Source organism: Mustela putorius, unplaced genomic scaffold (genome assembly GCF_011764305.1).
Source record: "Mustela putorius furo isolate JIRA1106 unplaced genomic scaffold, ASM1176430v1.1 tig00000095_pilon_pilon_pilon, whole genome shotgun sequence".
Classification (NCBI taxonomy): Eukaryota; Metazoa; Chordata; class Mammalia; order Carnivora; family Mustelidae; genus Mustela; species Mustela putorius.
The window spans coordinates 3,864,259-3,888,512 of NW_025421280.1; the positions used below are offsets into that span (position 1 = coordinate 3,864,259).

General features: G+C 40.1%; 1 protein-coding gene across 6 annotated transcripts in view; it reads right to left on the minus strand.

Annotated features, from left to right (window-relative positions):
• Positions 1 to 331: 331 nt before the first annotated feature.
• The window catches only part of MITF (melanocyte inducing transcription factor), a 228,308-nt gene continuing 204,385 nt past the window's right edge, over positions 332 to 24,254 (minus strand). For 3 of the 6 annotated variants that reach the window (XM_004738343.3, XM_004738342.3, XM_004738345.3), the window contains exons 6-10: positions 21,417 to 21,534; positions 18,161 to 18,235; positions 13,075 to 13,150; positions 9,391 to 9,538; positions 332 to 3,856 (exon numbers count right to left, since the gene is read on the minus strand). In XM_004738343.3, the coding sequence (XP_004738400.1) occupies positions 3,455 to 3,856; positions 9,391 to 9,538; positions 13,075 to 13,150; positions 18,161 to 18,235; positions 21,417 to 21,534 (819 nt within the window). In that variant the 3' untranslated portion in view covers positions 332 to 3,454. The remainder of the gene's footprint in view (positions 3,857 to 9,390; positions 9,539 to 13,074; positions 13,151 to 18,160; positions 18,236 to 21,416; positions 21,535 to 24,254) is intronic. The other 3 variants (XM_045077891.1, XM_004738344.3, XM_004738346.3) reach the window with 1 other exon arrangement.

Consider the following 24,254-nt stretch of genomic DNA (forward strand, 5'->3'; position numbering starts at 1 on the left):
CACCTCTCACTAAAACATGTTAAATAAAACTCCTGTATCTAAAATGAATTCTTGGCATCTGGGAGTTTAAAATCTCCCCCAAATTCAGAGGTAGCTGGGGGGAAGCTGTATAATTATAGTTCATCTGAGTGCAAGTCATAATCAAAAATGTTGAAAACTGAGAAGTAGTGTATTAGAATGGCATTTCAAACAAAAAAAGTACTTACTGGCATTTTAAAAATTTTCCTGCAATTCGTTATTCATTCCATCGGAAGAAAATGTGCACTACCATTTTGGATAAGGCAAACAATACTCAAAATTGTCATTAACTAAAAACAACTGGCCACCACTATGTGAAAAACCAAATGCTTTAATGAGGCTATCAAGAACAACAGTTCAATTGTTTCATTGGATACATTAATATCGATCCATAATATACAGTGCTATGGACCATACAGAAATGATTGCTGCGTCCAACAGCAGGGGACTATATTATTAACATTACAGTACCAAGCGTCCGCAAGAGACAGTCATTTGTCTTTTTTTTTTTTCAAGAAATAGGGTCTTTTAATATACTGCTATCAACACCAACTTTTCCCCAGTGCATTTTTAAAAAATATTAATAAGTGCATTCCTTTGTGCTTTATTTTATATCTCTTAACTTCCTATGTATTTTATTTGTTCTTATTGCTTTATTATTTAAAAACAACCAGAAAGAACTTTGTCATCCTGTGTATGTCCAGGTTGGTTGTAAGGGTTTTTGGCAAAGTCAAAGGGTTTGGTATTTCCATGGCCTTATCCGGAGGCAGGTGGACAAGTTTGGCATTTTGGTCACTCCATAGGGAGGCCCGACCCCGAGTCACAAGTGTGCTCTCAGGGATGAGGGGAGTGGTGTGGATTATTCTCTCGCGGTCACAAACGACGACCCCAAACCACCGCTTCTTGGCTTAACTAGTCCCTAAGACAAATCCACACTCGATTTGGCAAAAAAGAAATAAATAAAACCACCCCCCGAGGCTGCAGCATTCTCCTGGGCTTCCTCACCCGCCACTCCGAGAAATTGTCTCTTAAGAAGAAGGGGATGGGGAAGCAGGTGGCAGTGAGCTCAGGAGTTGCGAAAGTCAGGACAGTGGTACGAGATGCCATGCTTCCTCTAACAGAGCTTTGTGTAAGGTCACTTAGCCCTGGCCATATTCCCTGGGCCAGGGGCTCGTCAACCTTGCTCCGTTTTCAAGAACCCTCACCATCAGCTAAAGAAAACAAACATCATACCGTAGCGATCTTGGACTTCTGCACCCAGCTCCCCTCCCCCCATATAAATATGAAGAGAAAAATAGACAATGCTATGATTGTATCAGTGAACACTATGGTACAGTTAGCTGTTCATGCAGATTTGCATCACTATTCTAGGAAAAGAGCTATACAATTAAGGGGATTGAAAGAATGGGAATTAATTTTCCCTACCCCCTTCGGTAATAAAGCTATAAAACTGATTGCATCATCAATGTTTCCAAGGATTCTCATTGCCCGAAGTGCATGGGAACTGTGCAGTTGATTATTTTCATGGAAGCCATCCATTCATTCACCTGACAATCACACCTTCTCTTTGAACCCTCCAATACCCATCCGCCAATTCGTATTTGACATTTAAACTCATTTTCTTAAAAAAAAAAAAAAATTCCTCCTGAATAAGATTTCCTGATGAAAAAAGTTGGCACTCTGTCACTAAAATATATTTAATATGAAAAATACCATCTTGAAACTGTCTCCTATATTACGGTTCAGTCAGTGCTAGTCCAAAAAAGACTACTGCTATATTTAAGGCACTTCATTCTGAATGGATATGCTTTATGCCACTTGCTATTCAATTGTAGGCTGCTACTGAGAAATTCCATTCAACAGCCTGGCTCTTAACACCATATGTCAGCTGTATAAAACACGTAGGCCAGATAGATTACATGTAACACTACTGTTATTGCAAAGGACCACACAAGTAGATAATGCACTGAAACTAACTTACAACTTTGCTGCTTGTTGAAACACTGTTACCCAGTAACAGTAATTTGCCAATACAGTTATTTCTCCTTCCAAAAATTCAGCAGCTGTTTGCTGAAATAAACCCCAATTTAAATGACCATTATGGGCGTATCAATGCTATGGTGATCATTCTCCAAGAATATTGCTACTTTTATATCACTAAAAATAAATATGTAAGTTTATTTTCTCTAGAAAGCCAGTTTTTGCCTATTAATACTACACCTTAAACGTGTGGAAAAAAACAGTTCCAAGTGAGACGGTAATATACAAAATATTTGCAAAGCTCTCTTTAAACACAAGACCTTGCATAAAAGTTTTCTTTCACGTGGGTACAAAGAATGCGGAAAACCACCAGTGAGTTGTAAAAATATTGAAAACTTGCCATTTTAAGATGCATATTCTTACAAATTAATACAAACATACTGAAAAGAACAATGATAATAAAGAATCTGTACAAATCAAATGAACAGTAAAACATAATTTAAAAATAAAAATAGGAAAGCCAATTAGAAATGTGCCCAGTTTGGTTTTCTTTATCAAAAGTGAAATGGGAGAGAGAGAGGAAAAAAATTTTAAAAAGGACAACTTTCAGTGCTCCTCAATATTTTGAGAGGACACTCATTTCCTTTTGAAATAAAATATATCTTATGGAAAACTGAATCACACTAACTGATGAGGAAAACTGTAACAGAGCACAGAGTGAAGGACAGCAAGATTAGGGCCCATGTGTCAGGGCCTCGCTCTCTAACCCTTCAATTTCACTTGCACCTAAGTAAGGGATCAGTTACATTTTCTAACCAGACAATCCTCATGAAATTGGATGCACTTTTTTTTTTTTTTTTAACAGAATATTGTATTGCCTTAAATAGCTTGCAGTAGAAAGACTAAATGTTGTTAAAACGGTACTGGATCTTTAAGGCAGTACCAATGAATCAATACATTTACAAAGTAAAAAATGGTTAGTTTGGATTTCTTCCTTTCTTTCCTCAATCTCTTACTCTCTGCCTTTTTTTTTTTTTTTAAATTTTTGGTTGCTTTACATTCTTTCAATTAAACTTTACATTTAATTTCCAAAGATGTCACAGGCATTAAAAAAAAAAAAAAATCTCAAACCAAGTTTCCCCTGAATAAAAATGGACAGAAATTTCTCTGATGCAAAATCCTCTTGCTCAGAAAGCTAAAGTCCGGGGCGAATTCAGTTCGCAGATACTGTACACTCATTGTACAATACTTTGGAGGCATCTGTAGTTGTAAAATAGAATATACAAGTCTGTTTCACAAAATTCTAAAAATAAAATATATCCTGGGCTATTGATAAAGCATGAAAAAAACTTCCATATTAAAGGAAAAATTATCAAGAAACCCCCTTCGGGGAAATTAGGAAACCTACGAATCGAGAAAGGAAGCAGTTTCGGAAAGCGCAGGGCAGGACGGCCCGCTAACAAGCGTGCTCGGCTTCTTCCATGCTCATGCTGCTCCTTCGGCTGCTTGTTTTGGAAGCTCCGGGGGACACTGACGAGAGCAGCGGGTCAGTTATGCCAACGGGAGAAAGGGTGTCATCCATCAGGATGTCTTCCAGTTTGGATCCCATTTTCGTGGGGACACTATAGGCTTGGTTCCCTTCGGTCCCCGCGCCAAGGTTGTTGTTGAAGGTGATGGTGCCGTCTGTGAGATCAAGCGTTGTTGTGCAAGGTAGGTCTGCGTGGTGCTGAAGGAGGTCTTGGTTGCAGTTCTCGAGAGTGGGTTCTTGCTTAATGATCCGATTCACCAGGTCGGGGGAGCAGAGGCCCGTGGATGGAATAAGCGAAAGTCCGTGAGCTCGAGCCTGCATTTCAAGTTCCTAAAATGAAAGCGAAATGTTTCAAGAGGTGGAGGATTTTAGGGCAATCCAAGGACTGTCTGTGGTACTGTAAGGGGGTGTATGTGTCGTTATATACCTGTTCAGACTCACAGGCTGTACGACACCAACAGTGAACTCTAAGGTCAAACAGGGACTTTGGGTGATGGTGTCATGCAGTGTAGGTCCACCAGTTGTAGCAAATGTACCACTGTGGTGGGGGGCGTGGCTGGGGGGAGGTGGAGTACCTGTGGGAGAGCAAGGAGCCTACAGGGAGTCTCTTTACCTTCTCCTCAATTGTGCTGTGAACCTAAAACTTCTCTAAAAGTAAAGTAATAGGGGCATCTGGATGGCTCAGTGGATTAAGCATCTGCTTTTGGCTCAGGTCATGATCTCAGGGTCCTGGGATCGAGTCCTGTGTAGAGTTCTCTGCTCAGTGGGGGTCTGCTTCTCCCTCTCCCTCTGTGCTGTCTCTCGCTCTCAAAGAAATAAAATCTTTTTTTAAAAAAGTCTTAAAAAAAATCTGACAGAGGAAAAAACAACTACAAAAATAATTTTTTTGCTCTTTTCAATTAATAAATGTTATTTCTTCCAGTAGAGCATTTTAAATGCTACACAGATTTCATTAGGTATTAAATACAAAGACTGTCTCTCCCAGATGTTCATATTCCTTAAGATAAATTTTAAAAACACAGAAATAAAAATAAATATAAAAATAAAATTTCAAAATGTGAGCTGACTGAAAGAAAATGTTTGGTAAATAATACAGTCCTGGGGTCCCTAAACTCTGAACACATATCCAGGGGTGCTGCAGTGAACTCGTAGGGCACTGTGACATTTTCAGATAACTGGAGAAATAGCACACTACTCCAAGAACTACCAAACTCAAGAAGCCTCATGGTCTCAGCAGTAAACTGTGCGACATGCTTCTCCATAGCATATCATTGTAAAGCCGGGTCTTTGGTGGTCACTGTGATAAAAAGTAAGAACTGCATAAAAAGCAACACAGGATGAGAAATGAGGACGGCACTGTCCAACTGGATTCCGCAGCTGGAGAGGTTGTGCAGTGTGCAACAGACACACACAGCCCATTAGCAAGTAACACAGTTATTAGAAAATCAAATAAAAATACTGTTTTTTGGGGTGCCTGGGTGGCTCAGTGGTTAAAGCCTCTGCCTTCAGCTCAGGTCATAATCCCAGGGTCCTGGAATTGAGCCCCGCATCGGGCTCTCTGCTCTGCAGGGAGCCTGCTTCCTCCTCTCTCTCTGCCTGCCTCTCTGCCTACTTGTGATCTCTGTCTGTCAAATAAATAAAATCTTAAAAAAAAAAATGCTGTTTTTCTTTCGGTTTTTCTGTTTTGTATTTTCAAATAGCCAACTGAGTTGTTAGGACCTAAACATTCATTAAGTTGGTTGGAACTAACAAAGAAATGGTAGCTATTCCTTTGGCCTAGGGCACAGCTAAACAGTTACTAAGATACGAAGGGTATCATGACCTAGTAAAGGGAGTGGGAATGGCAAAACTTGTGGAAGTTGTATACAGGGAACTTGACTTTGAGAAGTGTTGCCTAACTCATCTTACCAGGCCCAAGGGAAGTGTTGTGCTTGGCTGGTTTTTTTTTGTTTTTTGTTTTTTGTTTTTTTTAATTCCAAAAGAAAGTTTTTATAAGGAGGATGAATAATTTCTCTCTATACTTTCTCCACATCCTTCCTGTTACGGGCTGAACTGAAAAACTCGTTATGTTCCAGGGTGAGGGTATCAAGCCCCGCGTCAGGCTCCCAGCCCAATGCCCAGTCTCCTCGAGAGGCTGTCCCTCTGCCTCCCCCCTCCACTGTGCTCGCCCTCTTGGTTGCTCTCTCTCCCCCTCTTTTCTCTTTCTCAATCTTTAAAAAGAAAAGAAAAGAAAAGAAAAATTCATATGTTCAAGTCCTAACCCCCAGCACCTCAGAATGTGTGTTTTGAGATGCTGTTTTTTAAAGAGGCAATTAAATTCAATGAGGTCATTTGGGTGGGCCCTAATCCAAACTCCAATAGGACAGATGTCCTTAGAAGAAGAGATTAACAGATGATCTCACCCATAGGTGGAATTTAAGAAACAAGGCAGAGGATCATAGGGTAAAAGAGGGAAAAAAATGAAAGAAGACGAAACCCGAGAAGGAGACAAACGGAAACAAAGTGAGGGTTGCTGGAGGGGTGAGGGGTAGAGGGATGGGGTAACTGGGTGAGGGACTTTGGGGAGGGCATGTGATGTAATCAGCACTGGGTGTTAGGTAAGATGGATGAATCACTGACCTCTACCGCTGAAACCAATCAGACATTATATGTTAATTAATTGAATTTAAATTTTAAAAAAAGAAGAAGAGATTAGGACACACAGACACACCTAGGTTAAGACCCTGGAAAGCCTTTCCTGGAAAACCAAAAGGCATCCTCCCAGAGAAGTATAGAAAAACTAATTCTGCAGACACCTTGACCTTGGGCTTCAAGGCCTTCAGAACTGTGAGGAGGAGATGCGTGTCCCCACCTGACCTGCGGTATTTGTTAGAGCGGCCTGAGCGGACTAATGCACTTTCCAACTGTCACAGCCTCTCCAGGTTCCTCTCTGCAAAATGCCTTCCAAGCAAGCTCTTTGCACTCTCCCTGAGTATCCCTGGACCCTCCTAAAATGAACCCAAACGACTCTCTATGAGTGTTCTTTCTATGCTTGTCGTACCCTAATATAACAGCGACAGAATATAAATGTGAAGTCACCTTGCCACACGAAGGAGGGACAAGCAGCCTCCAGTGTGATCCAGCTACTCAACCTTTGCCCACAAGCCTAGAAATGCACTTTCCTGAAAAGTCATGTCCAGTGTGCAGTCCAGATTGTTCTCTGGATGCCGGACACATAAAAGACGGGAGCCTGAGATGTCACAAAAGTATGTTCATGTTCCTTTACTCGATCTCCAGAAACACAAGTCTCTTTGGGCGTCATTTTAAAGCCTTGGGCTGTTTAATAAAATTATGGTTCCAAAGATATTAAGGCTTCATGCTCTTTCTTCTGTGAAAATTTCTGCATGCATCACTTGGAGTGAAAATGAAAGGGAGCCCTTAGGCCCAAGCTTAAAACATGCACTATTGTAAATCTACACCAACATGCTAATACGAACAGCTCCCCCACACGTGTACTTTGTTTCAAAAAGAAAAAAAAGAAGTTGGATGAAAAGAGGCAAACATCTCACCCTGATCTCTTGTTTAATTAAAAATGTTTATCAGCTGATTAAAGCATTACTTAGATTTCTAAACAATGTGGTAAGTCTCATCTGGAGAACTCAGGCTCATTGCATGGCACGGCCTCCCTAACTAATAATGTTTTCCGTGATATGCTTTAAGTTCTACAGGCTGTCCCATGCTATCACCGGAAGAAACCTATGATGCTGTCACCGTGGCATTTCCAATCCACATTTTTCACAATATTCGTATTCCACACAAAGAGATGAGTTTGGATGCTGAAAACAAAACCTAGTCTTTCAAAACAGTTCCTATGTTTTAACATTTGTATAAGGAAATAACACATCAGTATACGCTACTTTTATAAAAGGGTATGCTAAGTTCAAGAGAAAAGGACCTATGGCTACTTATGATCATACGAACATAAAACAAATGACAAAAACTCAAAAAAAAAAAAAAAAGGATTTTCAAATGACATGCAACCTCTGCTTCACTGCGGACATTCTAAGATGCACCCCCTAGAGGAGAATGGTCTTCTGCCACCCTGCTGAAGATCACAGTCATGCCATGAGAGAAGTGATATTGGGAAATGTCAACCATGTTCTGGGGCATTCAAAAGGTCGGAGACTATTATCATAAACAAATTACTCTGTTAGAGAGGTTGGGTGTCCAGGATTCACACCATCAGGTGGAACACACTGCTATCTGAAGGGTCAGGCTTTGCTGGCCACAAACAGTTGCACTGGAAACCTGAAAATATGGTAAAAGGCGGGTCCATCTACTCAAGAAGAAGATACTCTGTTGTCTCTTACCAGTGGACTGTGCTCAAGGTCAACAAGTAAATGAAAATTACTCTTGCCAACTCCTTTGTTCATGAGCAGGGAGTCCATTTTTCTTAGCCTTCTTCAGGACAGTTTCGGAGGAAGTTATGATTATGCCCTTACCCTCAGCATGAGAGCCCGAGTGCCTAAGAGGAGTACCATGAGCTCATACTACAGAAGGACTGCCCCATTTCACACTTAATAGTACCATGTTTACCCAGTACACAGAATGACAGATGAATTCCACATAACAAAATTAGTATTTCTCACTCCAAAAATAAGTAGCGCGAGTTCAAGATACAATAATTTCACTGTCTGCAATGACTTCTAAAATTTTTATCGTGGTAAGATCTTCTGGATGTCTCCAAGTTCCTTATAAACATAGGCTTTGACCATTGGCTACATACCCCCACCGAATACTGAGGCATCTTGGTATTTAACAACTTCAATTCTTATTCTTTGAAATAATTTTTGCTATTGACTGAATGTTTGTGTCTCACCCCACCCCAAAATTCCTATGTTGGAATCTAATCCCCAAGGTGATGAATTTGGAGGTAGGACTTTGGGCAGTAATCAAGGTGTGAGAGTAGAGCCCTCCTGAATGGAATTCACGCCCTTATTAAAAAGAACACCAGAGAGCGCTTTCCCCCTGTTATCATGTGAAGACCCAGGGATGCCACCTCTGTCTATGAAACAGGAAGCAGGCTCTTACCAAACACCGAATCTACCTGCACCCTGATCTTGGACTTCCTAGGCTAAGGAACCCTGAGAAATAATGTTTGTTGTGTAAGCCACCCAGTCTGTGGTCTTTTGTTACTGCAGTCCAAATGCACTAAGCCACGGAGGTTCTATAAAGTGGCTCTGAACCTTGAATTAGTATGTACCAAACGATCGCTTCTAAAAGAAATATGGAGTTAGGTTTCTATGAGTATCTTAGTCACATTTTCATTAACGAGTCAACATGTAACCTTGTTTTATGTTTAAAGACACCTTAATACACAATGCTGATTTATTAATATGGAAATCACAGCCAAGAGCACTGGAACTTACCTACAAAGGAAACTTATCTCCAGAAGACCCCTCCCAGCCTTTTCATGCTTAGGAATACCAGACAACTTCAGTAATACTCTTAGGAGCCATTTTAAACAGCAAAATTCACCCATAAAACCCACAGAAATGTGAAAAGCCTGGGACTAAGGACCATGAAAAGGATGCTTACGGTGTGAGCTAAAACAAGACAGCAGGTTATTGTCTTGTTCAACCTTAACTCAGATTAGCCACTCTGCCCATGTCCACGAAGGGCCATGAGAGCACCATGAATGTTGATCTTGGGCTTACGGTAAATTTTTATGAGCGGCAAATTCACAAAGAGGCAATCCATAAATAACGAGTAGCTACTGTATTAGGATCATGTAAATCAAGTCCCCCATGGCTCATTATATCCCCTTTCCTCCCACCTCCAAGTCAGGGACGTATCGCAAACCCCTCACAACACGTGCCCCCTACCTGTATTCTGAGCAACAAGTGCCGGTTGGCGTGCTCCAGCTTCTTCTGTCGGTTTTCAAGTTCTTTTGCGCGCTGCTGTTCTCGCTGTAACTTTCGGATATAGTCCACAGATGCTTTTAAGATGGTTCCCTTGTTCCAGCGCATGTCTCTGTAACGAAGAGGAAGAAAACAACCTTTTTAGGGATTCAAGGCACAATGAAAATTCATCATTCAGGGCATTTGATGTCTAAAGATATCTTAACGATGACACGAGATGACAGGTACCATTCACTGAGTGCTTATCCTGTGCCGGACACTGTCTGCCCACCTCTTAGACATTATCCTACTTAACCCAGACGAGCACGTTGGAAGGGAGGGGCGTGGTGCACGGGCTGAAACATATACTGTTTGGAGGAGTATGCCCTTGTTATAGAGCCACGACAAGGTGGGGTCAGGGCTTAAATTTAGTTCTGTTGATTACAAAATCGATATTCTTAAAAACCATATTAAAGAGTTACAGGTTTCTAGGACTATCAAAGTTAACTCATTCAGGCAGGCAGAATAAGCTACAGTTAAAAAAAAAAAAAATTCCGTGAGATCCTACTACTTGACCATGTGAAGCATAAAAGTGGTATCTTTGGATTTTCTCATGAATATCCCGGCCAAGTTCTCAAAGCTCTCCCCATCTCCTCATCTATAAAATGGTAATACTACACATGTATGAACAGCCTTGCATGTACATTACTGAACTCCAAGGAGGCCTCTTAGATGAATGTGCTATGAAAAGTCTAGAAGGCAATTCAAGTAACAGCAGACACTGTGTTAAAGTTTCAACTGAATAATTACAATAGCTATCTTTAAACAACATTTACTATGTGCCAGGTATCTTTTAAGGTTTTTCAGAGCTCATTTGATCCTATCATAACCACCTCAGTGTCTAGGCACTAATATTGTCCCCATTTTGTAGGGTAGGAAACAAAGGCACAGAGAGGTGAAGTAATTTGCCCAAGGTCACACAGCTAGGAAGTGGTAGAGCCAGGAAGCCTAGAGGATCTGGCTCCAGACTCCAGGCACTGAACCATTCTGTCATTCTTCTTATGTGACTGAGTCCTCAAAAGAACCAGACTAGGAAGGAATATTCTGAACACCCTTCCCTTTTTTTAAACAGATGAGGAAAATAACTGTCTTCCCCAAGATCACACATCTAGAAAGGGACTCTTCTGGATTTCAAATCCAGGCAGCCTGAGCTTGGTGCCTTTCAGTTTTTTATGACTGTAACTGTAATGTACTCATGTATATGAGGAAATTAAGAACACCATTAAAATGTAGGTAAAAGTGAGCTGAAAAATGTAGAGCACTCCAGAAAAATAATTAAGAATGAAATTATAATTACCTATGTAATATTTCTGGGGCACCTTAAATTAATCTGAGCTCTTTCATCGACAGTGTTCATGATGACAATGACAAGGACAGTGAAAAAATAAACAAAAACCACTTCACGGATGAAAACTCTTCTACCCCACAACCTACGGCTGCTGGAGGAATATCGGAAGTATCAGCAGGGATGTGTGAATGGAGCGTCATTAAAACAAGTCACCAAGTAATTGATCCTCCTATGGATTAGATGAAGAACAAAACAGAAGTCCTCCTCTGAGAGGCAGAGAATTCCCGGGGGATGATCCCTGGGGTCTGAGCACTGAAGATGGCTACCCAGGGAGGTGTCCTGAGATACGGGGAGCATGGAGCTGACTTGTTTAATGTTCAGGGCTGAGATCAGAGTAACAGACCCTTTAGCAGCCAGAGAGAAATGTAACCATAATGAAAGATGCCTTAACTAGGCCAGTGAAGTTGAAAAACCTGTACTGACCCATGACACATGTAAGCAGTTACTCAGTTTCTAAGAAGTGACTGTTCTAACCAATTATCTTATTAGGTTTTGCCTCCTGTAAGACCCAATCAATCGATTATGCTTTTAGGCTTAAAGGAAGGGTATTCAAACTTTTTTTCCCCTCGTAATTAGAGAACCACACTTTTTTCACACAGAAGTATTAAAAGATCCCCAATATAGAAATCAACAATAGGAGATCTGCTATGGGGGAGGAGAGCATATGGGGCAAGACCCTGGTCAGCCGGACTATGTTCCTAAAGCAGCTGCAGAGCCTGTTCCAGAAACTGGTATGGAAAACCCCCATTAGAGATTATAGTCCATTTATCTTAAAACAATGCCTACAATTAAAGATCATTATCAGTTCAGATTATAAACACGTAAGTATTCTAATACAATAGAGAAAGAAGATATGCAAATAGAGGCTTTCACTGCAGCCCCATAATTTCATAATACGTTGCTAAAGAGATTCACATGCTACAGTTTAAAAGAATATGCTAAAAAGTGAAAGCTGATAAAGAACAGGAAAATGGGAATTCAATTTCAACTATCATGCAAGACTGACTATAGGAAATGAAGGTCACAGCCCCTTAGTAGGATAAATTTGTGCTGCAGAACTGAGAATCTGAATGTTTTGAGTTTCAAAATGGCTTTCCTTGAAACCTGGGAAAGCAAAATCTTGATGATGGAAATTCTGCTTGAACATCCATCAAGACCACCTTACAATGGGCAATGATTTTATTTTATTTTGTCACAAATTCCCCGACAATAATGTGAATAGCAAATTTAATAAGCCTTGCATGAATAATGCTTGATTTCATCTTTACATTTTATTAGGTAGCTAAAAGGTCATATTCAAAGGCTAATTTCATCGGATGCCTGTGGGAGCCATTAAAATGTATACACTCTAGCCCTTTACTTCAAATGGGCCACTTTCTAATGGATAAAAATTGTATATTTGTTGTCCTACTTGCTGACGTTGCTGGTAGGGAAATTATCTTTACAACTGTTATCTGTCTGAACAGGGGTAGGAGGTGAGCAGAGACTGGAAGCTGAAACCCAAATTAGCTGACGTGTACTTAAAAGAGGATGAAAATTACTTTTTTCCAGGTTGGTAAAACACAGCGAGGGCATGCAAGTTTTCAAAAACGTTTTTTTGACCTATTTTTTTTTTTAAGATTTTATTTATTTATTTGACAGACAGAGATTACATGTAGACAGAGAGGCAGACAGAGAAAGGAGGGAAGCAGGTTCCCCGCTGAGCAGAGAGCCTGATGTCAGCTGGATCCCAGGAACCTGGGATCATGACCTGAGCCGAAGGCAGAGGCTTTAACCCACTGAGCCACCCAGGTGCCCCAATTTTTGACCTTTTATCTGTTGACTATTGTTAAACTTGAAGTCTCTAATCCCAGCTCTCAGGGCCCATCGGTACTGTATGAGTTGCACACAAGTTGCCAGCAAATCCAGTCTAAACCACTACTGAAACCTCTGTCCCGCCTGAACGGTGAAGAGAATTTTTCTAGCAGCTTGGGGATCATTTGCCAAAAAGTCTCAGACTTCAGAAAGCCACCTCCTTATATCCCAAGCTCAGAGCTGATGTCCAGTAGCCCTTGAATGCAATTCAGTTGATTTCTCTCAAATTTTTAGTCTGATGAGACTAACCAAAAGAAAGGTATGGGAAATATACCAGCCATGGAACCAAAGGCAGAGGGGTATTTCTGGACTCTAGTTTCTGTAGCTGTGCACTTTTTGCAACATATGAATAAACATTAAGGTACCAAAAAAATATACGACACAGATTAACATGGAATTGTACTCACGGATCATTTGACTTGGGAATCAAAGTACCTAGTTCTTTAATGCGGTCATTTATGTTAAATCGTCTTCTTCGTTCAACTTCAAGAAAAGAGCACAGGAAGGGATGATTAGTAACAGGGTCACATACACATTTAGTAGATACTGCTAAAGCCATGTGTGCCTTAACTGTGCTGGCCCAAGGCCATATAACCCGAACTGGTATCTCCCCGTTGTTGTCATGTTTTTGGTACTGAGTTAAGTGGGAACAGCCAGGACTCAACCCTGAGTATTCAGATTAGGGGACAGCAAATTTTTACGGGGCCAGATAATGGATTCCTTTTGGCGTTGAGGGCCAATTGGCAAAATTGAGGATATTATGTAGATACCTAAAGAATGGAAGAGAAAATACATTTCCATAGATTTTTTTTTCTTTATTGACAAAATTCAAAATGTGGTAATATTAACTGGATACAATTTTTTTTTTTTTTTTGGGCCATTCAAGTCTACCAACAAGAAGCCCAGGGGGCCAGAATTTAGATTTTATATAATTTCTACTTATTGCAGAATATTCTTCTCACGGCTTTTTTTTTTAAGCTATTTAAAAATGTAGAAAACATTCTTAGCCTCTAGGCTGTACAAAATTCCCTGCTCTGGGCGCAGTGTTGCCCAACAGAAATACAATGCAAGTATTGTATTTCCGTAATTTTCAATTTTCTAGTAGTCACACTGAAAAAGTAAAAAGAAAGAGGTAAAATTAATTTGCGTATTTCTGTAAACCCAACATAGCCAGAATACCATCACTTCAACCTGTAATCTATGTAAATATTAATAAATTAAATACCGAACATTCTTTTCTTGGCACTAAATTTTTGAATCCAGTGTCTTTTTTATACTTCCCAGTGCATCACATTCAAACTGGCCACATTTCCTGTGCTCAACAGACAGCTGTGTTGAGCAGCGACAGGACTGAGTAACACAAGCTTAAGAGTCAAGGCAGCTTGTTTCACTATACTCTGCGTCCTGGTGGCATCCCAGTTCAGTTGCATCATTAGTTAAATTATCGTCTTCTTAGGGGAAGATGAAACAGTAAAGCATATGTGTTAATAAATGTCTCTAATTTATCTACTCTGGGAAATAAATTCCAAATAACTTAAGGTCTAACAAATTGGAATAAGTATGTTAATATTTCACTTTAAAACAGTATGTCCAGATACATATTTATATTTGACCAACTAGCATTCCATACACTTAGGTAAATAATATTACGTGTTACTTTCCCAACAAATACTGTATTTTTTCCCCTTAGCTGAGCCATCACTTCTAGGATTCAGTCAGTTACTTAAAGCCTTATCATTAAGCTTTTATAAAATAGAAATATTGATACTCAATGGTTCTAAAGAAGGAACTTTTAGACCTCTGATCTTCTGACTAAGCTCCTCCAAAACTCTGATGCATGGCATGTCTTCTTACTTTTCTAGGCATATAATAATCATAAAGATTCAAACAGCACTGAAATACATAAGTAAAAGTGCCCTATGATCCAGATATGACCACTGTTAAGCTGCTCATAGATCCTTTGGGATGATTTGTTATTCTCCAAACATGCTGTGTACGGGACCCTTTTTGATCTACACTTGCTGAGTGATGACCTCATTTATCTTATGGCTTCCAACACCACATATACGCTGATGACCTCCCAAGTTGTCTTTCCAGCTCAGACATGTCCCATAACTCATATGTCTGACTAGACTCATATGTCTGACTACTACATGTTTCCATAGGGATGTCTAATAAGCAGCCACAATACTCCACATACAAGCTCCTGGTCTTCCAAACTCAAATAGCTCTACCTACAGACTTGTCCACCTCATTTGATGTAATTCCCTCCTTCAGTTACTTAAGCCAGAATGTTGGAATCAATTCTGCACCTCTCTTCCTCTCATATCCCATATCTGATCCATCATCCAAGTCTATTGGCTCTACATTCAAAATATTTCTAGAATCTGTGCATTTCCAACGTCCACTCTACCTGAGAGAAGCCACCATCCTCTTCTCCTGGATGACTGCAATGCTCCTAATGGCTATCTCTGTGCCACCCATGCCCACCGCTTCTTACCCACTTTGATCTATTTAGATTCTGCCGAAACACAACTCAGAACATCCAACCCCTTGCTGAGAACCCTCCAATCATTTCCCACCTCCCCTAGAACAAAAGCCAAGTCCTACAAGGATCTGGTTGGCTCCCATCCCTCTGACCTTATGTTCTCTTCCTCTCCCTCTCTGACCACACCTTCTGTCATGACTAAACTGTGTCCCACCTCCCTTCAGTCCCATGGGCTGCTTGCGAGTTCAACCACTTTAGGACTCTCCACTTTAGGACCTCATACTGCTCTTCACCCTGTCTGGAACGCTTTCCCCCCCAGTATCTGAATGGCTCTGCCCTCCTGTCCCTCAGCTAGTGACTCAAATTTACCTACGAGCCTCCCTGACAGCCCTATTTAAAACTGAACCACCACCTCGTCCGAGGCTCATCCTGACACTCTGTCGCATTGCCTGCACTTTGTCTCCTCACAGAACCTTCTACCGTTTGTCTGAATATACACATATAAAAATGCGTATTTATTCACTGATGCATTCCAAGTACCCATATGAATCTGGCACCCAGCAGGCCTTCAGTAACTATGTATTAAACAAAGAATGATATGCTTAAAGTAGGATTACAGTAAAAATGAATAGTATATTGTTGACATCATGTAACATTTAGATATTACTACACTTCATGAATGCAGTACCTTCCCTCCCCAGTTATTTTTTATTATAACTTGTAAAATGTTCCAAAACACACAAAAGTGCATACAGAAAAAAGTCAAAGCCAACTTTTTATACCATGCAACACCTATATACCTGAGGAAATTATCAATGATAAAGGTAAACTCCTAAATCTTCTCCCAGCACATACACACACACACACACACACACACACACACAACTTTATACACTGTGATCTTTTTATATAATGAAATACTATACATATTATTCTGCCACTTGGCTCTTCTCACTCAGTCATATATTGTGGACATCCATGTAAATCAGGTAAAACAGACCAACTCCCTTCTTCTTAATAGCCTCTGAGTATGCTGTATACGGACATCCCATAATATACTTACGAATACTCTAGTGATGGATACTTAGACTACTTTCAATTCCTCCCTCGCTGTCAATGGTATAATGATCATTTTGGCCAGTGCTCTCCTGTAGATTTTATTACTGTTGCAATTCTTGCTCTATACTGGTAACACCACCTTACTATATTTTTTTGCTCATCTATTCTGTCTGTCCTTGACTCAAATGGAAGCTCATAAGAGTGGGAAGCCCGTCTGTCTGTTCACTTCCATAGAAAAATGCCTCGTACGATATGGGGAGCTCAATAAATAGTTACAAGTAAATAAACGAATATAGTATTGTGCACGTTTTGGCAGCTACTTTCACAAGGTTAGTTTCTAGGAGAGGAAAAGTTATGCCAATGGACAATCTAACCTTGAGTGTTCATTTCTAATGGTTAGATGAGATTTTAAAAGGTTTTTTATAGCCCTCAGAACGTGACCTGATCAGGTGTATACTTTACTGACAACCCTAAATGTGAGAGTTCAGGTGCCTAAACAAAGGTAATGTTTTTAACAAGATACAACTTAGTTTCCCATATTTCAGTCAGGAGAAGTTTTGGATAATGCTTAATGACCTTAATTCTAAGTTATCTGAAAAGAAGAAATACATTCATTTGAGTCCAATTTCTTGGAAGCTGGAGGAGACCTTAGAAATATTAGTGCAAATCTTTTGGTGGAAAGGAGCAAAGCTTCTTGTACCTGATATAGGAACTGAGAAAGGCAGAATCTATTAAAAGAAAGAACTCACCCCCCTCTGGGACCGAGCGATTCTGTTTCTCAGTACCTAACCTGGAGAAACAAACTCCCCTGTACACAGAGAGGCATTATGCAAATGTTCACTGTGGCTCTATTTGTAGCTGGGAGAAACTGGAAGCAATATCAACACTTGGTAGTAGTAGGATTATTGAATGTTACACAGTTATGCTGTGGAATAGTACGCAACAGTTGTTAAAAAGGACACAGATAGAGACTAATAACAGCAAAAGTTCTTCAGGATGGACTGCTGAGTAAGAAAGTCAACAGCAACAAATATGGCTAACATGACAGTGGTTGTGTTACAAAAAACACTATTTATTCGCTATGTGCATGTGTATGTGTGTGTCTTCTTAAACACAAGGGCAGAGGCTGGGAAGGCCAAGAGCAAACTGAAAACAACAACAATGGTAACAGCGAGGATGATGGCTCCAGGGGCCAGAGGAGAACTCTAGCTTTATTCTATCATTTTAAATTCTGGCTCATTCTATCGTTTTTATGAGGACAAAGTATTTATATGTAACCTACATTCTTAAAACTCAATTTAGGAAGAAGAGGACAGGAGGCCGTGAGAGGAAAAATTCACACACTCGCCAATGATTTCCCACCACAAAACCCAATCTTTTTTTTTTTTTTTTAAACTGTGTAGCCTCTTTTACTTTTGTTTATGAAAAAAATCTTAAGTTCTCACAGGAAAAAACTTAAGGATTTGATTGAGGAAATTAAAGACATAAAAAATAACTTTAAATGTTGGAAGATTTTCTTTAAGTCACAGTTTAAGTCCGAAATTGGGGAGGGTACCTCACTCACAGATTCCCTTCCATTTCATTTTTTTTTTCTTTCAAATCTCACTGGAGAAGGTGATCCCATAATCCCCTTTTGTTAATAAGTTCCAGTGTGAGCAACACTTATAATTGGGTAGTTGGGGATCAAGTGTCCCTCTCACCAAACACACACACCAAAACTATTACTATAAATAAGTAAATACTCTTCAGAATACTGGGGAGATTTTCAATTTGATGAGAGATAAATACAGGAAAACCTTAGTTTCTCTGAAAAACATTTTTTCTTCCATAAATGTACCTTTAACAGCTATGCATATCAATTTCTTCCCACAAGATTTCAAACAATTTTGATATAAGGGGGAACATCCACTCCAATTTCAAATATCATGAACATAAAACCAACTTACTCAAATTGTGATTGTCCTTTTTTTGCCTCTCTTTAGCCAACGCTCTTGCTTCAGATTCTGTGGGAAAAATACACGCTGTGCACGTGAATGAAGTAATTAGAAATGGGAACTGTTTAAGGCACGCAATGATGTACACTACAAAACATCTCATTTTCTAGTTAGATATGGAAACTTACCTGACCACATTCTAATAATAAAAAAAATAGGGTTTTTAAAATCATGATTCTTCAAAGGCTTGTATTTTTTCAAAAGCAATATATATCAAATAAATGCAAAGCCATGGCTTCTACAAAATTGTACAAGACCAGTAGCAAAGGTATCTAACATCAAACATACAAGAAGAAAAGTAACTAGAAAACTATGGAAATTTGCTATTTATATTCTGTTATTAAGAGTTGAACTTTCTTTTCTTTTTTTTTTTTTAAGACTTATTTATTTATTTCAGAAAGAAAGAGAGAGAGAGAAAGAGAGAGCATGAGCGGGAGGGGCAGATGGTGAGGGAGAATCTCAAGCAGATTCCATGCTGAGTGCAGAACCCCATGTGGGGCTTGATCCCACAACCCTGAGATCATGACCTGAGTTGGAAGCTTAAGCACCCTGAGCCACCCGATGCCCAGGGAGTCAAATTTTCTTTTCATGCAACAGAACTTTTTGTTATTTCTTCCATGCCTTTGTAACACACTGACATGAAAACCGAGGAGAGAAGCTATCATGTCAGATCTCTGACGGTAGAAATGGACTCTTTTTTGCTGGGGGGGGGGGGCTTGGAGCTAGGTTCCAACAGAACTTGCTAGAATGAAATGATGACCCTGAGGAACTCAGACCCTACTAGCCTGAGTTCCTATAAACAAAAATAGGGTACAGGGTACAGAGGTGTTTGGTGGCAACTCCATTTGAAAAGATACATTTGCAGTGCAAGTTCTGTGAGATCTCTGTGGGGGGATAGCTTTGCACCTTACAGAAGGCAAAACAAAACAAAAGGACAGTTGTTTGATTAATCCTGGCATTCTGCGACCTCTGTTACTTTCTTTTCACAAGTGACACCTGAAACATTACACTACCATCATTCAGAATTGTACCCAAAATTAGAAGTCTTTTTAGCATAACTCATAGCCACTGAAGCTTATATATGTATATATATTTATTGTATGTGTATTATGTATACTTATATACACATAAATAATTCAGAGCCTGAATTATTTCAATTGGGATGATTAATCCAAACCATTTTCTAATTTTTTTTTCATCACATGAGCATTATAGTCAGCTTTTAATTATATACCCTCCCCTTCAGTATTTTAGGTTTTTTTTTTTCCTCTTCTTTTCTTTTTATCTTCAGTTTTGCCAGCCCTACAACCATGGTTTTCTGCTCATCCATCTCAACCCACCAACTGTGGGCCAGCTTTGGTCAGGGCAATCCAGTGAATTTCTCTGCCGTCTTATAGCTTCACCCACATCCTCCCCAAGGTGGGTAGACTCTTGACCTTGGTGGGGGGTTGGTTCTTCCCAAGCTTAGAGAGCCCCTCTATAGCCTCAGGATATTCTATAGTATTCTTCCTCTCCTAGTAGCTAAACGCCCATACACGGTTAACAATCCTTCATATTAAACCTTTCCGGTTTAAATCACCATGTGGACTCTGCTTCCTGACTAGAACCTAATGCAGGTGGGAAAGAGAATTTTTTCCCCTTAGTCAGACCTGACTCCTAAGCCTTTTCTCTTTTGGCTACTTCACTCTGCCTTTCAAGCTAGCAGTGTTCAGAACCCCAATTCCTGTCCATTTATTCCTTTTCCTGGCATTTTACCCTTTTCCTGTCTGGATTGGTCATTTTCTAAGATAAAAAAGTGATTCTAGAAGTGTATAGTTGATCTGCTTCTTTTTAAAAAGAAAAATAAATTTATACCCCCTTACCCATTTCTCTCATTCCCACCCCTGGCCTTTGTTGTTTTGTTTTTGAACAAACAATCCAGAGTCTACTTTGGGGGCACCGGGGGACTTAGTCAGTCAAGCTTCCGACTCCGTCTCTTGGTTCCAATTCAGGTCATGATCTCAGGGTTGTGAGACTGAGCCGCACGCCAGGCTCCGTGCTCAGTTCGGACTCCACTTGAAATTCTCTCCCTCTTCCTTTCACTCCTGCCCCTCTCTCCATTCACGCTCTCTTTCTCTAAAATAAATAAATTTCTTGTAAATCTAAAAAAAAAAGTTTACTTCACATGTAAGTTGTAAGAATTCTGTTCATGCCATATTAACCATATTTAATCATTATTATTATAGATCTCATATAGCATTATTTTCTGAGACTTCACGGTACTTTTCCTTTCTGGGAGGATACCCACTTTTTGTTGACTTTCAATGCGTTTTACACAGTAATTAACTTATTACCACTTTTAGCCCCCCAAATTGTTTTTTTAAACTTTCTCCTGCCACAGTCTTCTGAAATATTTTCTTCAAAAAGACACCCTTGAACAAACAGGATTTTTTTTTTGCACCAAATATATAGTTCATATTCTCAGACCGTTCCCCTAATCCTGCAAGATGCAAGGACCAAACATTAAAAAGGGGGATGAGGTGAGGGCCATAAAACTCATCATGGTAGAACACCAGTTCTAATGGAGTTTTGTCATGTTTTAATGGCCAAATGCCTTCCCTAAAGCATTGAGCAAAATGGTGAAATAGATAATTTCACACTTGCCTCAGGAACAAACAATACCCATTGCTCCATTTCATAATCTATTTTTTTCCTCTGTGTAATAAATCTTTTGCACATGATGTAGCAAAAATAACAGGAGGCATCTAAAGATGTAAGAAATTCATTCTTACCCTATCCTGACAAATGTGGGCTTGATGTGTGTAAAGGAAAATTCAGACCACGGTTCTCAAACTGGAATGCCTCTAGGGGCTTGGCAAGTAACACAAGCACCAGACGGGGTGGCGACATTTTATAATTAAAAGTGTTGCCTTCTGCCTCCCCACCCCAAAGGGGAGAGCAGCCACAGACACAACGATGGGTGTCATGGCATAACAGTGGTGCCTTGGAGTGACAGCAGCCCCAATTCCAGGACCTCAAGAAATACCAGAAACCAGGATTTCCAAGTATAAATCCTCCATCTTAAAAAATAGTTTCACCACTGTGCAGATCTAAGAAGAAAAGTATGTCTACAAACTGGGAAGAGTCTGGAGGTCACAATTCTGATAACTTTGCTTGCCAGAAAATTAACAGAAAATCCCCAGGAAGAGGCACACTTGCCAATATTTACCTGTGAGCTCCCTTTTTATGTTGGGAAGGTTGGCTGGACAGGAGTTGCTGATGGTGAGGCCTGGGGGTGGCAGGCCTTGGTTACCGTAGAGATCAATCAGATTTCCAGAGACAGGTAACTAGAGAGAGAAACAATAAGAGAATTGAACTGCTTGAACAATTCCTAGGTTATTCAGCTAGAGCCCAGATCTATTCCAGACTTGATTTAAAAGAAATGGTTTGAAGTTAAAAACAAAAAAAAAAAATCATTTTTTAAAACAGGAAAGCATGACCTGTTTACCTTTCTACTCACTTAGATAATGGGGACCTTCCTCTGAAAGAAGAAAGGGCACAGAATCTCACCCCTGTAAGACGATTCTATGATCAGCTTATAGTTATATTTTGAGCATGGAGGCAATGGACACTGTGGCAACTCATTATCTAGCACATTCAGCAGCACAGAGTAGATGTTTAGGAAATGCTGGCTATTACTGTAAAGTGGGGTTCTATGTGGCCTGACTTCTTCACCAAATCAGGTTTTTCATTAAAGTCACCTTTTTTCCTTCCCTCTCTTGCCCTCTCCATTTTTAAAAAATCTCTCTTTATTTTATAAGGAAAACCAAGTGCAAAGTGTTCTCTACTGGAAAAGAAATGGTTTCCTTATTGTTGAAGAAAAGCTCTTTTCCTTGAAACTGAAATCTTTCGTAGAGCCACAAGAGGGAGCCCACTGACTTTAATAAAAATAAAAATTTACACTAAAAAAAAAAAGTAAAGAAATATCTAGCCCTCTCAAGCTAGCTTAGGAGTGCTTTTTTCTCCATTCTGAACTAAATATTTTGAAGTGGTAAACTTTCTGCCCCGGATGCTGATTTCCTTTTTCCGTCTATGAATTTCCCTGCACCTCGTTCATTGAAGAAGCTTGAGGATACCCATGTTTGTGGACATCAGAGGTCCCAGATATTTCGTCTTCTTACCCTCTGAAATAAAGTTCTGATTATTAACAAGAGGGACAGAGTTAAGTGACCTCACTACAGTCAGTGCAGAAGTTCCCTCTTCCCAGCTTAATTCAAACAATTCCTGTAACTATCATTACCAAGGAAGTCTTAGAGCATTTGGCCCATCCTTGATCAGACACTCTAAATTTTACTCTAATTTTGAGAAAAGTACCTTGAGATAGCATTCAAGCTGTTTCGTGACCAAGAGGTATCGAGAAGAGATTCTACTGCACATCTCGCCTTCCAATTTCTCCAATGGCCACTAACATACAGATAAAAATACCCGCAAAATACAGATACAAATGTGTTTCCTTTCACTATTTGCCTTGACCATCTATTCCCATTGCGGCTTCTAGAGAAGTAGTCCATGAAAGTACAGGGAGACGCCTGTACTTTCTGACAGGTAAACAGGACACTTGCTCTAATACGACTGGGTCTGAGAACAGGAAGGACAGACTGATCAGCGGAACGCGTCTCTCTCTTGTCAACTCCATCGGAACGCGTCTCTCTCTTGTCAACTCCATCTTTTCTTCTTTTTGAAGGCAGGATTTATATTTTGTATATAAAATGTAATACACCTATCCCACCTCACCGATGCATATAAACAATGCACTGTGAGCATTTAGAATGCCCTTGAAGCACAAGTCAAGCCCCTCTAGCTAAAAACCTGATGACCAGTGACTTTGATTCTTAGCTGTCATTTTGCTAAGTGGTTTCATGTGAAGTAGGTCACCTTCCTCGGGTCAGTCTTGCTCTGTGAGTACTCAGTTCCATTCTTGTACAACTTAAGACAGCAAAGTGAAAGGTATACAAATGTCTTAATACAGCAGCGTAAAGAGTCAGAGCATCAAAACTCAAAGCTGCTGGGACATCTCGTAACCCGCTGAGGGACTCCCAAGATTTATCCTCTTATCCTTTTGGACTTTGAGATTCTGGAGGAACTACTGAGTGTTAATAAACCAAGAATGTGGCTTCAAAATTCAACGCAACAAGCTAAAAAGATATATCCATACCTCTAGAAATACGAATCATAGCTATCATCTTTTCAAACGCAAACTGTAAGCAAAACAAGGCAACTGTGTTATGATGATGATTTGTTAGGGAAAATGTAATAGGCAAGAGATACATACAGTAAACTTTAAAAAAACAGAACAAAACAAAGCCCCTCTAATGCATTAACACTGAATGGATAGATATCTAATTATAAGCTTCTCTGGGACAAGACCATGTTTTCTAAACACATTCTAAAGGAAATGAAGTGCATGTGTGCTTAATAAATGCAGAACCACATGAAGGGAGGGAGGGAGGGGAACAGACAGAGGGCAAACGAAACACAAACTGGGAATGAGGCAGAGACAAAGACACGAGAGGAGGGGTGGAAACTGAAGAGAGAGACACATGTATACAGGAAGGGGAGAGAGGCGGACAGACGGATGGAGAGGCATTCAGGATGGGGGTGGGGAGGAAGAGCACAAGACTGGGGACACCCAGACACGAATGGGATGGGCAGACGCGACTGCTGTGACTGGCATGGACTGACAGCCCTGCGTGCCAAGAAGGGAGACGAATTGTAATCTCTGTAATGAGATGCCTTATCGGACACTCTACTGAGGCCAGATGTCATTACTTTCAGACCAAAAGGCAGCTTATAATCGTCCCCCAACTTCTCTAAAAGATTTCCCGCTTTGGCTGCTTTTCTGATACTTGCCGTTTAGGAATTGGCAGCATACATCCTGCCGGAATATTTTGCTGCGAAACATTTCTCTGTGGCCTCCTACTCTGGGTCAGGCACAAAACTAGAAAGGCACTTTGTGTATGCTGTCTTAATTGATTTTTACAAAAGAAAAACCATGGTTCTAGCTATG